Source organism: Rhopalosiphum padi, chromosome 4, assembly GCF_020882245.1.
Source record: "Rhopalosiphum padi isolate XX-2018 chromosome 4, ASM2088224v1, whole genome shotgun sequence".
Taxonomy (NCBI): domain Eukaryota; kingdom Metazoa; phylum Arthropoda; class Insecta; order Hemiptera; family Aphididae; genus Rhopalosiphum; species Rhopalosiphum padi.
In genome coordinates this window covers 17,182,792-17,202,255 of record NC_083600.1, presented here as the reverse complement: position 1 = coordinate 17,202,255, position 19,464 = coordinate 17,182,792, and the positions used below count along the sequence as shown (strand labels likewise).

Sequence of the window (19,464 nt, the reverse complement as noted above, 5' to 3'; positions counted from 1 at the left end):
TAAACTCTTTTTACATAATATTTTGATAGTGAAAATATTGCAATTCAAAAATAAAATATTATATGCTTTATTTATATTTTTAAAGTCACAGCTGTGTTTCATGTTCATATTTTTAAGTTATCAATTACATTTAAAGTAAGAACTTTTGTGGTAACGGATCAAACAAATACTCATTGTGTATTATTCATAAATTAAACTTTTCTTGATCATCGAAATAATTTGATCTTCGTGGATTATCTCTTAAAATCTGACAGTATCGGTATTATATTTATACTTGTACTATAACCAATTATTTCATGTAAGATATAAACAATGATTTATAATAATATGCACATATAATCATTTTAAATTTGTACATTGTTTTAATGATTAGTACATTTCATTCTTTATTAACATGCAGAAAATCATAATTTAATTATTATTTTTTTTTGTATAACAATATTAAAAATATCGTCTATTTTTTTTAGCTATAATTTAATCGTTCAAAATTGTTAAATAAAAAAAACTGTATTAGGTAGATGGAATACCAAATGTTTACAAAATAAGAAGGGAAGATCATCCTGAAATCCACCACGAGCCATTTCATAACACAACTAACATTTTAAAACAGAATAATAAGGTAATATGTATACACAAATTATAACAATATTGTATTTATTTAGCTGTTTTTTTTTTTAATTAAAAAATAAACCGCTGAAAAATGCTCAATATTTGTCTTAATTATTAAAATAGTTACACAAGGATATATTAATTTTAAGTTTATTTTTTCAATTATGTCATGAACCGGGTCTTATTAATATTTATTAATATTGAACATAATATTGAATGTGTTACAAAATTTCTTTTGGTAGACACAGAAAGGTTCATTTTTTTTTATTTCTGTTGTTTTAGGTTCAAAGTTAATTTAAGTTTCTTGGTTACCAATGTAATTTAAATTTATTAAAATATAATTTTATACAATTTTAAAGATTAAACATTATTATTTAAATTTATATGAGGTAATTATATTAATAAAATAAATTGATTTAAAGAAATGCCTATTTAAAAATTATAATTTGTGTCATTTAGTTATTATTACCAATTTTGTATTTTATAAAATTCAGTAATATCAATTCAGTGATAGGCATTTAAGCCTTTAGTTACAGTAATATAATTATTATAAGACATTAATCTTATATATCTAATAATAAGAAAAACAATACAATAGGTATAACGTTTAAACTATTTAAAGTGAAACATATTGTTTTAAATTTGTCTTAAAATATTTATATTATAATTTTAATATAATATGCTTTTTTCTTGTGTATTTATTCACGATAAAACATTTTTTTGTACCAATTACAGTCTGTGAAAGAAAATTATAAAAAGCTTGAAACTATTATTAATTTATTTTAGAATTCACACCCATATCAAGCTCTCCCTTTGAATTCCTTTGTTTTTCGTATTTTAAACAGTAGTTGTCGTTTTGACTCCAAATTTTTATTTAAAATATTCAGTTTGAATTTTAAACATTTAACATGGCTTGTTAGAGAAATATAGTTAACTTAAGAATTTAAAACATTTATTTTATTGTTGTAAAGTAACGGTTCAGTAATTATAATTAGTAACATTTTAGTTTTATTACATTTTATTATATATCTATGATAATAATTTTTCATAATATTCATAACCACTATTAAAATACTTTTTAGATATTTTATTTTAATGGGTAACATCATATAACATGTATAAAATGCATTCTATGGTTCATGTTATACAAAGAAGCGCATATTATTAAAAAAATATAAAAAATAAATAACAAATATGATAAATGATAACATTTTTTTTTTATTGAATTGTATTGTATCACAATAATTTAGTACCTATTCATATATATCACTATTATTCGTCGTTCATAGATTTGATTAAAAAACGTCAAAGGACTAAAGTAAATGTAAACATAATGTTCATATATTATTAGTTTTGATAATTTTAAGGTGACAGAATTGTCAATAAACTAGTTAATATTCTGTCTTTATCACAATATTATGTTCTTAATATTTTACGAAAAAATGAATGGGATTTAAAATGTCAGGGATAGAACAAGGGAGAACGAGAAATGTATTATATATTATTATACAGTACATATTTTATATTATACAATGGAAATATTGTAATTAGTGCTTAGATACAATTAGTAAATTTCTTTAAAATATTCACCACGTCATGATTTGAAACATGATAAATGAATGATACACTTGCTCTTAAAAATATAAGTTGACGATTGTGGAAATATTAGATGGTATGTATAGATCAAATCAATGTTTTGGTCATAATATATTTACGATTAAACATTTTGAATTACGAATTGTATTTATAAGCATTCGGTGTTGTATAATAGGAAAAACATGATTTCATCCAATCCATCTATATATTACTTAATATTCAAACACAAACCTTTATTTTTAATAATTATAATATTATTATTTATACTTAGTTTTTAAACTATGTCACATAGGTACCTTTACTAATATAATATTAAATAGCTTTATAAATAATATACATTTATAACAATAAGTAGATAATAATTAATTGGTATTATCGATAATAACTAACGACCCGCTGAGTGCATTGCTATTTTTATAGCTTAATAATATTATCTACAGTTTTATTGTCAACAAAGATAAAAGTATTTCATATTTTTATTCATTATTTTATACTATACCATTTTTCTTTTGACTGACATTGAGGACACACCATACATAATCATTTGGACACCATTAGAAAATTTATCAAAATAGGTAGCCATTATATCATGAATGTAATTACTATTTAATTTTTTTCGAGGTATTTTTCAAATTAATAATTTCTTCTTTGTGTACTATGAGTGTGAACTTACGCACACTTTTTTTAACTTAACTTTATTTTTAGCTTATATATACATATTTTTAGTTTCGTTACAATTATATTTTATCTACAATAATAATCCCTGTGATGTATAAACTATAAATATATCATGAACTCCACTTTGGTTAACTTATAATCCTGCATCTCAACTTCTCTTCATGTCATAATGATAATGAATTGCTAAAATTTGGTCCATACAGTTCTGCGTATAATATATGTCGATTAGTAAAATTGATAAAACTTTTAGGTGAATTGGGCTAAACAGGGATTTTCGAAAAACTTGTATAAAAGAGTGCCGACGGACGTCCGCAGCAGATATGAGAGGTATTTTAACGACGAACTTTGGAAGCTGCAGTGGTACGAGGTAGGTATAATCGTTTTATTTGTACATTGAAATATTCATTAAATCATAAATCTTTCATTATTCTCTGGATTTTATTTTAATGTTTTGTTTTCGTCAGCGTGATCAGGAACCTTGGTACCTATATAAAAGAGAACATTATTCTTTTTTTTCCATTAGTTTATAAAACCCAAACAATTTGGAGAATTCAGATTAATTCTAATATAATCGACTAAACACAATACAATCATTACTGATATATTTATATAAAATACATACGCTTAAGCCTATACATTTTGTGAAAATTTTTAAATATCTACATTTTTGTTGCTTACAATTTATTATAGGGAATAAAAACGTGTGTAATGAAAAAAAAAATATTTCTATTAAACTTTTTAAATTAATTTTATAATATACTTGCGTATAGTATCTATAAAGAAACGATTCGTTTTTATTTTTTAAGAATACGTCAGAAATGTTATCTATGTATTTTTAGATACTATACACACCTAGTGGTTACCTATTGATGATTGGTAAAAGTATATAAAACATTCACATTAAAGAATAAACAAATCTTCTATGCAGAAATCTTATTTTTCAGTATACATGCCCGAGACACAGTTTTGGCTTTTGTCCTAATACCTATGTCATATCCGTAATATTAAATAATAAAATATCTGATTCTTATTTATTAAGTCTTCTAAACTTTAAGTTAATAATGCTCATAATATTAGACTTTCTTGTTTATTTTATATAACTCATTCTTTTTCCGGCTATGCTTCAATTATAGGTACATATTTAACTTTCCTATTAATAGTCTATTACTCGGTAACTTAATCAATACTGCTTTTGATTTTTTTTTTCATTAAATATCTTATCGTTATTTTTCTCATTAGTATTTTTTATTATTCCCTATGTTACGTTTTAATCTTTTTCTTTTGTTCAACTTGTCATTTAGTCATAAGTTTTGTAAATCTTATACTACATTTTATTTTGTAATTGGACCTAGTCTGTAATATATAAATAAAATACATTTTTAATATTGTTCAATAATAATATTATATATATTTCAGCAAGATTACCGAAATAATTATAAAAACGGGATGCCATTAGACATGAATTTAGTACCAGTATACGAAGAGTTAAAATTTACTGGTAAAGGTATTCGGGTAGCAATCATCGATGATGGAATAGAATATACTCACGATGATCTAAAGGACAATTATGTTAGTATGTTTATTGTTATTAATATTAAAAATTATTTGGTATCTATTCATCGTTTTTATTTATTTAGCAATTGCACTAATGAGTTTCTGTTTCTAAAAAAAAATATTTTAAATTTACCAAGTATGCAAATGTTATACATGATAATACATAAATAAATAATATATGTATTTATATATTATGATATTTATAATAAAAAAAAAAAAATTTAAAATATACTATGTAAATCATAATATTATAAATAGGAGTCGTTTAATTTTATTTTATTCGTAAAAATATAATATAATAATTATGTTTTATCATTGATTATAATAAATGGTTTTATACATTGTAATTTAATAAATAGGTAGACATTATGAATAATTATTCATAGAGACATAGAGTAAATTAACGCAGATGAGATATGTATTTGTTGTTTATTCATAGTTTTTAATAAAATACAAAACTTTTAATACTCCCATAGGTATGTGTAATTTATTTTGATTTTTCTAGACCCACATCCCAATTTCACGTGGGATAAATTAATATAAATAGATAAAGACACTTTAGACAAATAATGTATAAAGACTTAAATTTTATAGAGACTACTGTGCAATATTTTGAAAAAAAATAACATAATTTGTCATATTAATATTTAATTTTAATTTTATCCTAGCTTACGACTTTTGTAAAGGACAATAGTGTATATTATACATTTATTATTAACAAGTATCATAAAAAAAGTGTTAAAAAATGTCATTTTTGCTAATTTATGGACATATTACCTACATATACAGTATATCGTATACAATATAGGTACTTCTGGGTTATATTATTTATTTATGTAGTATCTGGAAATATATTTTATTATGTACACGAATGTATGTGTTTAAACAAATATATAAGTACTTGAACAAAATATATATGAAATATTTTATACGTCATATTATAATTAAGGAATAGCAGGTGATGTTATAATTATAACGACATGCAAATTCCGTAGCGATCGTAGCGTGTGTCATCTGATAATTATTTTGGTATATTACGATTAATAAAAATATCGAATAATCATTAAAAAACAAGACCGGTATGCTTCAAAAACAGTGTACAAGCCATTTTATAACATTTGAACAGTCCGAACTGTATTTGTGACGCGTAGAAGTGTAATTTTTGCCTGTATAGAATACTATAAACGGTGGTTATCGCTACATCCTAAAACTATTTTCAGTCATAATGGTTTAATACTTATTTTTAGTTTTCTGTAATAGAAATTTAATAATTTTACAAATGTTAAATAGGAACCGTATCTTACACTATTTTAACTAACTTTTAACTGAATATAGTACACACCTATTGAACTTATACAGGTACATTACACGAAAACGCAAAAAAAAAAAAAAATGAAAAAAGGGATTTTCTCGAAAAATATTTCCGAGTACCTACCAACACGATATATTCATATAAAATAATAAACAGTAGACATATTATATGAGTACCACGTCATTTAGTTTGCGATTTTATAATTGTAGTAAAACTGTTTTATGCATAAACATTTTTAGTATAGTTAGCGTATTGTTTATAATAATATGCTTATTAAATATTATAATTCATGTAAATATTCAAGTGTTTAGCTGCAGTCACTGAATGGTGCTGTGGTTGTGCACAGTTCAACGTTGCTATGACTCTTATTGGATGGGTGATCATCCGGGTTCTTAGCGACGAAGCTTGTACGTTTCACAAATGATACATGTTCCAAAAATCTACCGTAACAAAAAAAAAAAAAAAAATCATCCCACAACTAATGGCTACAGTTGCCAAACCTTAGCATTAAAAGCTTAAAAATAAAAGTTTAATAAAAACAAAAAAAAATTAAAACTATAAATAATATAATTACAACTGTCGGGACGTGATGAGCAAGTAAATAAAAATTATAAAAACGTTATCTATTCTCACATAGGTATTTGAATAAATACCTAATAATTAAATTACTAGTAAAGTAGTAAGTAGTTAATTTTTTTTTGAAAATTTGAATAAGTAAAAATTAAAACGAGTATTGAGTTACACCAAATGTGTAATTTTTAATAAAAATATCTGCATTTTTTAAGTGAATTTATTAAAAAAATCTTTCATTTTATTGTCAATAATTATAAACTTTCATTTCAGGATGAAGAAATCAGTATTAATCTGAACTGGAATAAAAAAGATCCTCTGCCTCGATACGAAGACCCTACAAATTCGCATGGTACTAGATGTGCTGGAGAGATTGCAATGGCTGCAAATAATAAAAAGTGCGGTGTAGGCGTTGCTTACAACGCAAAAGTAGGAGGTTGGTTCAATTATATACTATTATTTACAAGTTATAATTATAAATGTTTATTGAGTTTATTTATATATTATTTTTCAATTTATTTTTTTTTACAATATATTTAAATTGCTATAAAGTGCACATGAAATATCGTGTCGAATCAAACATGTTAAATACATTAATACGTATGTTTTATTTTTATTACGAAAAATAGAATTTATTCAAATATGTTTAATGTTTGAATAATGTTCTCGTCTATAATATATGCTATAGAATTGATGAAAAATATTTGAAGCACATTGATGTACACATTCAATGTTCATAGTTCACACATTTTCATTAAGTACAATTTATAGTTAGTTGTTAACACTGGAAATTTGGCCTTATTACATCTGTGTCTTCGTGATAAAAACTATCAAACCTGAAACAATGCTCAGTGATTGTTCACTATTATTTTAAATTTAGTTAACATTTATTATATAACACATTTTATACATTCCATATTCAATTTCACATATTTTTTTTATACATATTGAATGAGATCGTAAAATCGATACTTTATAATTTATATAATATATATTTTTATGTTAAATTTTTTCAACTGTTCTTGTAGAATTAAAATACCATATTAAAAGTGAGATTTTTCTCAACAATTCTTCAAGGGTAATTTTCAAAGTTACTTAGAAATAAAATTTAATAACAAAATGGAAAATTGTATTAATGTTTTTGTTTCCAACTACTTATGTTAATTTTAATTATGCCCAATAATGTTTGAATTGGACATGTTTAGATAAAATATTTTAACAATATATATTTGATACGTTTATTTTTAAACCTTAAACTACTGGTACAAGTATAATATTGAACTAAATACTGACTGTTTGTTTGTTTACTTAAAAAACATTGAGAACATTGTATATAATATACAATGTTATATATAATGCATACCCAATCCCTTATAATCGTACGCCATGCGATAGTTTATTTTGATATTATTTAGAAACATTGTAACTACAACGGACCTCTATATTAATTTCGCATACAAATGGACAGCTTCATTTCTGGTCAGACCTCATAAGTAGGGTAAAACGGATTTGATGAATTCCGCATTTAAAGTTTAATATTCTATATGTACGCATGAATGATAGTCGGCGTAATATATATCGTATTTCTTAAAATAATGCACAAGTATCACGATACTTAATATCTTCAGGTCTATGATTCTATACACAGCGCTCTTTACAAGTTATGCGACCATGGAGTTTTGCCAAAAATAATTTGATACTATTAATTTGTGATAATATATAACAAATATATTATATTTAATTTGTATGAATGTATGGAGTATTACATTTAATTAAAATACTTTGGATTTTGAAATGTTATACATATTAAGGTTGATAATATTTTAGTACTGAGTACAGTTATAATACTGGTATAACAGTCTTAATATTGTGAAAAAAATTTGTTCCGTCTTCTTGACTCCTAGAGGTGGTGTACTGTGTATAATGTATGTGCACGAGTATTTTCATTATCTGCGCAACACGACTGCTGTTTTTGACAGTTGTAATAGTAGTTAAGTTTCTCTACATATATCTACTGTCTACACATTAATAAGTATTATGAACATATAATAATCTTAATTGTATAAACTTAAACTTTATAAGAATTGGTATATAAAAAATGCATACGTATAAAACGCATTATTAATATATATTATATTATATTATTATATTTATATATATTATGTATTATGTATTATATTAATATGTATTCTTATTTACACATATTTTTAAACATGTATTATACACGATCAGCTGGACAAAAATAGTCATCTATCATAGGTACATATATTTTTAATTTTTGTTTTTTTTTTAATTATATTAGTTAAACAAGTCCCTGTACGATTTAAATTTCAAGCACCTTGGATAATTACCAGGAATTTAAACATATACATACAAAAAACCAAATAAAACTATAATATATATATGCACTAAAGTATTAATACCGCTTGAATTTTTATTTTTGAATTATAATTTCGACAGAATATTTTAAATAATAATTTTTAATTTACTTATTACCCACGGTAAAAGGTAAATACTACTATTTACTACTTTTACTTACGTTTTAAACAATAGTTGAACCGTTTAAATTTTAGGTGACATATGGACAATAAAGATCCATTTCGAAAATTACATTTAATAAACGTTCAATATATATATTGATAAATGTGCGTGTAAAATGAATTATTTATATTATAAAAAATATATACATAAAAAAATCGAAATTTGTGAAGTAAAGATTTATTTGTACTAAAACATTATAGAAAAAACAATTTTCAGTTTAAAAAATAACATTATCGATATTTTGAATAGACAGTTTTAATTTTTTTTTGCTTTTAATATATTGTATTTAATACATTTTTTTCCTATATACGTAATTTATTTTATAATGGATACTTGTTATAATTTTATTATTAGTCGAAAGATTTTCATGACTTTTTTAATTATTATTTATGCATATTATAAATTATTTATTCTTATAATTATTATAATATTAACTAAATAAATATTATAATATAATATTATTGTATTACGATAAAATTCTGAAATTATTAAGTTGTATTACCAATTGCAGTAGGGTTTTATAGAGTTAACCGATTTGATCGTTCGTGAATTTATTTAATCCACCTATTTTAATTATAATTTTCTAGTTTAATCAATTCTATTGCTATAATAATTAATACTCACAAATCCAATGCGATTAAACCGAGACAAAAGTGTAAAAAGAATACGTTATATTTATATTATTTTTTTAATTTGACATTTATTGACATTGACACTAATTACTTCACTATATATATTATTTTAGTAAAAATAAATATTTAAAAAATTGATTGACCTCGTTGGCTGTTTATATTTTTGAATTCATACAGAAAGTTATTGTAATAAAATCTTAGTTTACGGACCAGTGTCACAGGTTTCTAATAATACCCAACGTAATAAAAAGCGTCATATATGTCTTTGGATATTTATTTTTCTCCAATAAGCCGGTTCATATACAGGAAAAATATCCTTAAAGTGTTTGAACTCCTCTCTGATCATAAGAATACTATTACATTATGAATATTTCCTATTGAGTTGTAAAAACGTAAAAAAAAAAAAGATTAAAATTACTTTTATTTTCAATGATCAATAATAATAGTAAGAATATTTGAAAATAATTGAAGAGTTTAGATCACATTAAGTTTAAAGACCGATATATTTGCAACAAATATAATGTGTACTAAAATAATTTGTTTTGTTAGGAGACGTTGATGAAAAAACGATTTAAACTCTAAACTGATGAATTTGTATAGGTATTGTATTGCTCGATGGTAAAACAGATGACGAAATGGAAGCTAGAGCCTTAATTAACGCTAATTCATTAGTGGATATATACAGTGGATCATGGGGGCCTAAGGACGACGGACTAATGGTCGACGGCCCCGGAGTAATGGCACAAATGGCATTTGAAATCGGTGCAACTAAGGTAATCGTAATATGAATATTATAATATTATGATGCGTCCAACGAAATTGCTAATTAAAATAAATAATTTATTCAAAATGAATTGATGAGGGTAAAACTCGTGGATATCTGTGCATTTTTCGCGTGCTGTGTTTGCAAACCAAATGTATATTGAGGGGAGAATACTTATGTGGTATAAAGAAATGTATAAAAAGGACGTATGCCCAGATTTTAATTATGGTTGAAACAAATTACAATAAAGCGTTAACACTTTTGACACGCAAGTTTGTAATAATATAATATAGCGTTAGTATACCGCAATGATAACTCATAATAGTGTAATATACAAATTATTTTAACAGACTTTGACGCATCTATGAAATACCAACGTCATAACTCGTAAATATAATTAGTTGCATACTCGAAATTAGATCCGCTATTTATCATAATTAAACTATCACGCAATAGGTATGTACTGGTATAACAAGTACTGCAGAATAACGCAGTATTTAATTTATGAAATAATATGCTAAAATAGTAATGTATATTGTAATCCCACCTATCACTCTATATTATACATTAAGTTATCGTTGTGTAAAGGATAATGATAATTTTTCTTAATATGTTCATATTTATTTCGCGAAATTTAGGTTTATGAACGAATGTAATCATGTATAATACAAATATGTAACTTATGTACGAAAACACAAACATGAACTAAAATATAATATTATCGCTAATACAAATATATAGAGTTATCTAAATAATGTGTCGAATAATTAATCGCAGAAGAACTTATATTATATCCACAACGAATGATATTATGTGTATTTTATATTTTGATTATAAGTCTGACAGTAATCATCAAGTAATCAAAATGTTATAACTTGACTACCTACGCAATACACGTAGTATATTAATGTTCAAATTATATTATATATAGTTTGTATCCAAGTAGTACGTACACGTGTGTTTTGATCATCGATAAATAGGTATTATTAAAAAATTATAAAATTTTCTGCAATCTGCTATATAGAATGTTGAATATAATGTTTTCAATAAATTAATTTTATCATTTCGATATAACACTTGCAGGATAATATCGATACATTTTTATGTACCTATTTCCTTTCAAGTATTTTGTTTTGCATTCGCGGGTTTTTTAGTTTTTGATGTTTTATTATACACAAAAAGCTATTTTGTGCATATTTCTTTGATACATACATTTTTTTTACTATAAATATCAGAATTATTTTCATAGCTTGTATTTTTTCTTTATTTTATATTTTTGCTTTTAAAGTATAATACTCCCCACGTTATTTAAAAAAAAAAAATATTTGTATTTAATATTGTATATAAGGTGTAACAAGACTATTTAACAAACTTCCATTACCCACACATGTTTCTATAATTGTTAAATAGTCCTGTTACACCCTGCATAATATCATTATAGTGTATACGATTAATAATATACGAGTGTATTAATGTGATAAGTTTTTCGAAATCTGTGTGATGGGTTTAATAGATCACTCTGCGTGTTCGTTTGCATAAAGTGTCCTATTGAGATTTACCATTGAAAGTCGGCGACGGTAGGATAATATAAATTCCATTACCTCGACATATTAAATTAGTATACCAATATAATACTCGTGTGACGCGTCGTATGTGTTTAATACACGACACGCGCATTGTACTAAAATCATCACTTAGTCTGGATCCCGAACGAGGGCGTCACCGCGGGTTCCAGCTATCGGGACTAATCGATTGACAGAAAATACAAAAACAACGGGAAAGCAATCAATTACATTATCACGGTGTATCGTAATCCAAGAAACAATTACATATAATATAATTACTATAACTGGCGTTCATGTGTGATTCGTGGCACGGCACTACGCGATGACATTATACGTTTTTATTTTTAATGCACGAAAAAAACCGGCCCTCTCCGTTATATTATTATGCTGTATTCCTAAATACTGTAGTTGTACGGCACTGTTGGCGACCGCCCAAAAACTTGTGGCCCCCCGGGGAAAGGCCTCATTCGCAACTTCGTAACTGCGTGGGACTATATAGTGGGGATTGACCGAATTGTTTTGACGGCCGAAATATTATATCATACATACATCGTATCGTATATCAGTAGTTGTTCTAAAACAGTACCGCTGGAGTTTAAAATCTCATCCCCATAATCACGTTGCCTACGGGTTGCACACATTATTATAATACACGAATGCGGGCTAAGTCCGCGTCAGATCATATTATCACAGTTATTAACAGGGCTTGGGCTTCGTATCACATATATAAGTACCCATGTGATAAATATATTTCAGATAGTTTTTTATTAACTGAGTTCCATCAGTAATTTCCTATCTATGTACATTGTATAGTGTGTACCTATATATAAATTATACGGTATATATATATATATTCAGTCTCCTACTGCACTGATACATTTGGCTCGTTAAAGTACCGGCTCGGATAAATGCGATCGCATTATACGTATAAATAATAAATTATTATCACATCTCAAAAACAACTCCAAGCTTGGTGTTATTTTAGAAACTGTTGGTATATAGATGACTGCGTGAAATATATTAGAAATATGAAGTAGGTATAGCTTTTTAAAATAATTATTTTAGAGCTTTAACAAAGGACCGTCGTTTTTTAATATACAGGCACTTAAAATCATATATATATATATATATAAGTGTTGGAGCACGGAAAATCCGATTAATTTACTATAGTACTAGGAATAAAAGTTTTGTTGAAAAAATATTCACAAAGTTTTTGTTTTCTAAACTATGTTTGGAGGAACAGGTTGGTTTTATAATTCAGTGTCTGTTATTTTTTTTCTATTATATAACATTAATTATATTAGCCACCTAATTATCATATTTTATAAATGTTGTTTATAAATGGTTATTTTTCACAGTAAATGAGATAATAATAGAGTTTTGTATATTATATTTAAAAAGTTTAATTCTTTGTAGAAAATTTTAAAATAATAAACGGATTGTAATACATATTTTTTTCAATTTTTCCAGATATTTTTGAGAAAACTTAAAAAACCAAATAATAATAAAGATGTGAATTTTACCGATTATTCATTAGTAAAAAATAAAATAATATCATTATGATAATTTTGAATGAATTTAAAAGTAAAATCCTAGAGACTTGCGATTTCAATTCGGAATTAGATTAATATTGAAAAAATGTATAGGTTTATTATAAATTGTTTTACTCTCAACATCTGAATATTTTCTGTATTTTAGATATGAGTTGGGTGCTGAATGTATTAGATTTTCAATTATGTTATTTTTTTGTGTTTGAAATCATCTTAAGGAGGAATACATTTTTTATCTTTATAAATGATTTCTTGAAAAAATTGTTTACATGTATCTATCTAGTTGGTACTTTAGGAGTTTTAAAATATAAATAGCTCAACAATATCTAACATGTTTTGAAAATTATATTATGCTTTTAAAAAGTTAATAAAAATATTTGGTAAAGTTTTAAAGTACCTATACCATTCATTTTTGAGTTAAAAATATTATTTTTGTCAAAAGCCGGAGTTATATAAAGTACATTTCCGTTTACAGTAATTAGATTTTAGTTTTTCTTTTTTATTCTGAAACAAGTTCTGGGTATTTTTTATTTTTAATTACCATCCTCCCTCCACACAAAAACAATGTTCAATTTTATACCAAAGACAAATATCAATATAAAAATTTAAGTATTTTTCTAATATAAAAATGTTATCAAGAAAAAAAAAATAATACACTCATTACAGATTTGTTATGTCTATTTATATTAAGTATTTAAAGTGATTTCATAGTTTGAATTAAGTACTTAAAAATTGTTTGGTTACTTGACAAGATATTAATTTTAGACTATTATAAATTGCCTTATTTACTATTATAAATAGATTTATAATTTTAAAATGAAATTGCACGTCAAAGGTCAAACATCAGTTATGATAGGACTATTCATACATTCAATGCATTAAAAAAAATATTCAGTCATATAATATATTTAAGCGTGTTCTAATACAGAGACAATTGTTTTTGTTAATCATTTTTATAATAAACTTTTTATATTGTTGAACATTTATTTTTAATAACCTATACGCTGATCATATTATAACGAAAATTTGTAAAGTACCGAGTTGATCCTTGATGATAGAATGTGATTTTTTTTTTAATTTTGATTTTACAATTTAATAATTATAAGTTTAACATATACCCGTATAATATTTTTACTAAAAAAAAAAATTAGCTTTCCTAAAGATTGCACGTGGGAGGAAAGAGAGGGGGACAAAACTCTTTGATATCCGAGCATGAAAATTCTGATTACGTCTCTGCGTATGATATGGTTATTTAATAATTTAATATACATAGTAAATTTAGTATTATAACATATTTATGTTACGTTAGGTGATGATAGAAATAAATGAACAGTATTTAGCAGTAAAATTACAATTAAAACTGTAATATAATTCCGGATAAAATTCAATCGGGAACCTTTGGGTTCAATTCGATTAGATGACGTCTGGCTGCAAGAATTATAATGGATTTACACATTTTTATTTTATGTTAAAATGTATTAAAAATATTTAATATGATCAACTTTGATTCAATTGGTATCACGGTTATATTTTCTCCGTGATGTCGTTTAATAATATTTTAATCCGTTATAATAACTCGATCGGACAATATTAAACCGTGATGCTGTCGGTAATATTTAATATTATTTAAGTGCTATCGTTTTTGTTTATGTTAGGGTCGCAACGGAAGAGGTTCAATATACGTATTCGCGTCGGGCAATGGTCGTATGCTGTTTGACAATTGTGCATCGGACGGCTACGTGGGGAACATTCACACAGTGGCTATTAGTAGTGTCACTATGGACGGCAGAGCTCCCGAATATGCTGAGAGATGTGCCGCCGTCATAGCAACTGCTTATTCTGGTGGCCTAGATAATGGTATTAAAATTGTAAGTGATAACGATTATAACGTCAGACACGCGATAAATTAATACCATAGATACCTATGGACTATGGATGGTATGGTTTTCCATTTTTGCGTATATTATTATGTATATTATACAGTACATACACACATAGTATACCTGTGTCGTCACGGAAACCAACTAGAAAAATATGAGTACATGTAATGGACATTGAAAAAAATGATTTCGAATGTGATTACCTACGCTAAAATGAGATATGCATTTATTCATTGAATTTTAATTTATCATTTAAATGTCTGCGATCTGCCATAGTGTAAATTAGTGTTATATATAAAAAATTAAACGTTAATTGTATTAACGATTATTTTTTAACAAAGCGATCGAACAATAAAAAATATATGCTATACCTTTGGCATGTATATGTTATATTTTAATGAACGTAACGCTTTTAATTTTCTATCCGTAAATGAAAGAAAGAAAAATGCTTAATCTTCCTTGTACTCATTTATATACTATAATTCATAGTAGAGATAATATAATACTGAAGGTTGATGGTTAAATTTAAAAGGCCGCGAACAAAGAGAAAATCGGGGGAAAATCGACATTGTTTTTGTTCACTTTTCGTGGTAGATAAGTCAAATCATTAAGCCCGGGTATTTAGCCTCCCACATTAATTTGCTTTAAACTAAAATACATCAAAACATAGAATATTTAATAAAAAAAAATACCATGCATTGTACACTGTACAGATAATGAAATGAGCGTTCTAACGGATATTTTAAAAACATATTATTATATTTAATAAAAAAAAAGTGCATTAATGTATTAGTGAAATATTTTAACGTATAACGTTTTTAAAAATTTCATTATTTTTATAATAAGCTGATTAATAAATAATAAATAACCGGACTGTCGGGACTCTACTAGATCCATTATAAAATAACGAGGAGATTCACATAAGTTATGCGAATCATACGTTCATACGTCGAAGTGGCTAACTGATTATTTTTACATAGTTGTCGGCGTGTTGATATAGAGAGAACTATTTTCTGTTTCAAAATAGAATAATGTAACAGTTCTGCGCACGTCGACCGACGGTCATGAAAACACGGATCTCATTTTCCCTTCCACCGATCACTAACGCGCACGGTGGCACAGTCAAGTTGATTACCGAACATGCCCGAAAATTTCCGATGTGCATATGCCGAATTACAATGATACCAATTTAAGTCCTCGCTAACACATTATCGTCAACGCTCTGTATAACGATTATTCGATGTTCAGATAGTTAAATGACGGTACCATAATATGGCGCATTGTATCATATTATAATAATATGTCATTGTCCTGTCGGACGGTTGGTGGAAAACAGACGCCTCCGGTTGGAAACCGATCGCTGCATTGTATATTTTAATTTTGAAACAGATCATGTACAAGTTGCAATATGGGGGTAGTAGTGGTAAATTCAAAACATGGTTTCCACAAGCCAATCAGTAGAATAATCCAATCATTCGACAATTAAATTAAACAATTTAAATTAGTATGAACGCGTCTGTCTATTAACCGATAAAGATCTTAAGTGAAGTTTATTATGTGCACTATATAGTGAATGGTTTAAGTAATACACAGAATTTGGGAAATTTCGTCGAACTTGATCGAATTGAGAGAAATTGAAAGGTTTTGATTGGACTCAAAATAGCTGAACCGTATCACAAGAGGCTTTCAGCTATAGAGAATTGCATGATCAAACAGATTTGATAATTTCATTAAAATCTTAAAAAGAAATATGAAAAATAGAAATGAAACAAACTTAAAATTAATTATGGGTTTCGTATGAATTTACTATAAGCCTATAACTCGTTGAAATTTGATAACTGTATACAATATATATTATAATTTTAATGCTTGGAAAAAATAAGAATTTAAAAGTTTTGATTATAATATAAAATACAGAATTTCTTTAATAGTTGAATGGACAGTGTTCAAATCGTTTCATAGAAATTTGCATTATACTTATTCGTTTTCAAATTTATGTTTTTTTTTTATTATTCTACTATAGTTTAAATTAAAAAAAATATTTCGTTTATGCTACAATCAGGGAACGGATTTAAATGCTCTAAAAAACAAGAAAAATGCTTTAAAAAAATACGATTTAATACACTCATAACAGAATTTTTTTTTAAAAAATGCACTAAAAGATTCTCTTAAAATTATTTTTAACATTGAATAATTTGTTTTATTCTTAGGTACTTAATTATTTATATTATTTTCATCATCTTCTAGTTCTCCTATATTTTTTTTACTATGAAAATTATTTTCAAAAAATGAATATATAATTTAGATAGATACATTAATTATAATTTTACCTTGTGTTTCACAATATCACCGTATAATCAGGTGCTGCTTAATTTTTATCAAATTTTATCTATACCTATATGTATATATTCTATTATACCTGCCAATTGTATTAAATAAAGCTATTCGTCGAAAAATTTAAGGCATTTTTGTGTATTGTTAACTATATACGTATGCATAAGTTAAGGTACAATATACATAACTACTTTAATAATACATTTCAAATGATAAAATCTATAAAATTAAACTAGTTGATATATGTATATGTATAGTTTATATCACTGCTAGTTCGATAGTAATAATGTTATTGTGTATTTAATGTTTATTGTTATTATTTTGTATGGGTACATCTATCATAATATTGCGTCGTGTGATTTTCAAAACATCTATATTTATTTGATTCTTTATATTAGGCACATTAAGAAACAAATATAAAACGATTGTATTTATTAAACATATTTAATTAATTAAATATTATCAATAGTCATAGTACCTACCTACATTAAAATTGTTTTGTTTGTGTGATATCCTTTAGGTTACGTCAGATATCAATAATACATGTACGCTTTCACATACTGGCACATCAGCTGCAGCTCCGTTAGCAGCAGGAGTTATAGCTTTAGCTCTCGAAGCCAAGTAAATGTTTTATTTTTTAATTGAAATCTTTTGATTTTCAATATAGAGGTAAAGAAAATAAAATAAAATTTGTGGTTATTTATTGGACAGATTTATGCGATTAGCTCAAAATAAGTCACGTTGAAAGCTTTTGCATCTGATAAAAGTATTTTAAATCTACTAAATAAAATAAAATACATTTATACGTAATATATTTATATATATTATATTATATTATAAAAGTTTTATACTGGTTGTAAGTATGTATTAAATAAATAAATAATATATTATATAGAAATATTAAAGATATCTTGGTATTTAAAATTTAAATTTTTAGATAGTTCAGATACAAATTAATTAGATTTAAATTTTTAACTCAAGATAAAATTGAATGATTTAATTTGGTTTTTAATAAAATATTTAATAGAATAAATTCTAAAATAAAAAAATTCAAATTATTTTTAACTTTGCCAAAAGTACATTAGTTTAGATTTAATATTATTAACATTTAACATTATAATTTACTCATTTGCGCGTATGAAATATACATTATATACTCGTACGTGTGTATTTTTAATCACTGTAGGAATTTGTCTTTCGACATTTGTGATACATATCTTATTATTTTAGATTTGCTTAAGTTAGATAATATTTTTTCGATATTAAACTACAAAAGTTTATCAATGTTTTTGAATACATATAGGTGATATATTTACTGTGAGTCGTTTGTCTAAGTGTCTTATTATAATGTATTAGTTTCTAATGAAAATATGTCTATATATATAGAGTAGCTAGCCTAATTCTTGTAATAGTCAGTCTAACTGAGTAAACATAACACATATTTTGTAAATGATTTTTCTTATTGTTGGCCAGTATAGTGGCGATTTGACGTGGAGAGACGTGCAACATTTATTAGTAAGGAACTGTGAAGTTGGACCTTTGTTGAAAAACTCTGGTTGGTCCGCTAACGCAGCAGGATTCGATTTTAATCCCCAGTTCGGTTTTGGATTATTGAACGCCTATAAGTTAGTGAAAGAAGCTATAAGTTGGAACACCATACCAGAAAAAAGTATATGTGCAGTAAATTTTCGTATCCCGTAAGTCATACAACATTTATTTATTTATAATTACACACCTATATAGTATAACTTGATAGTTAATACTTATACTTATACTAGTGAACAGTCTTAGGGACGAGGTATATATAATATTGCATACACTTTAAGTACGAATAGGTATCTAATTTTCTTTTTCTTTGACAATAGCATTTTGAACTGTAA

At 25.4% G+C, this 19,464-nt stretch overlaps 1 protein-coding gene across 3 annotated transcripts in view; it reads left to right on the top strand.

Moving 5' to 3' along the window:
- The window catches only part of LOC132930616 (neuroendocrine convertase 1-like), a 39,104-nt gene that overhangs the window by 17,576 nt on the left and 2,064 nt on the right, over nucleotides 1-19,464 (top strand). For 2 of the 3 annotated variants that reach the window (XM_060996575.1, XM_060996576.1), the window contains exons 4-11: nucleotides 515-619; nucleotides 3,134-3,250; nucleotides 4,300-4,452; nucleotides 6,593-6,755; nucleotides 10,093-10,265; nucleotides 15,026-15,238; nucleotides 18,105-18,205; nucleotides 19,063-19,281. In XM_060996575.1, the coding sequence (XP_060852558.1) occupies nucleotides 515-619; nucleotides 3,134-3,250; nucleotides 4,300-4,452; nucleotides 6,593-6,755; nucleotides 10,093-10,265; nucleotides 15,026-15,238; nucleotides 18,105-18,205; nucleotides 19,063-19,281 (1,244 nt within the window). Of the gene's footprint in view, nucleotides 1-514; nucleotides 620-2,726; nucleotides 2,801-3,133; nucleotides 3,251-4,299; nucleotides 4,453-6,592; nucleotides 6,756-10,092; nucleotides 10,266-15,025; nucleotides 15,239-18,104; nucleotides 18,206-19,062; nucleotides 19,282-19,464 lie in introns of those variants that run through there. The other variant, XM_060996577.1, reaches the window with a different exon arrangement.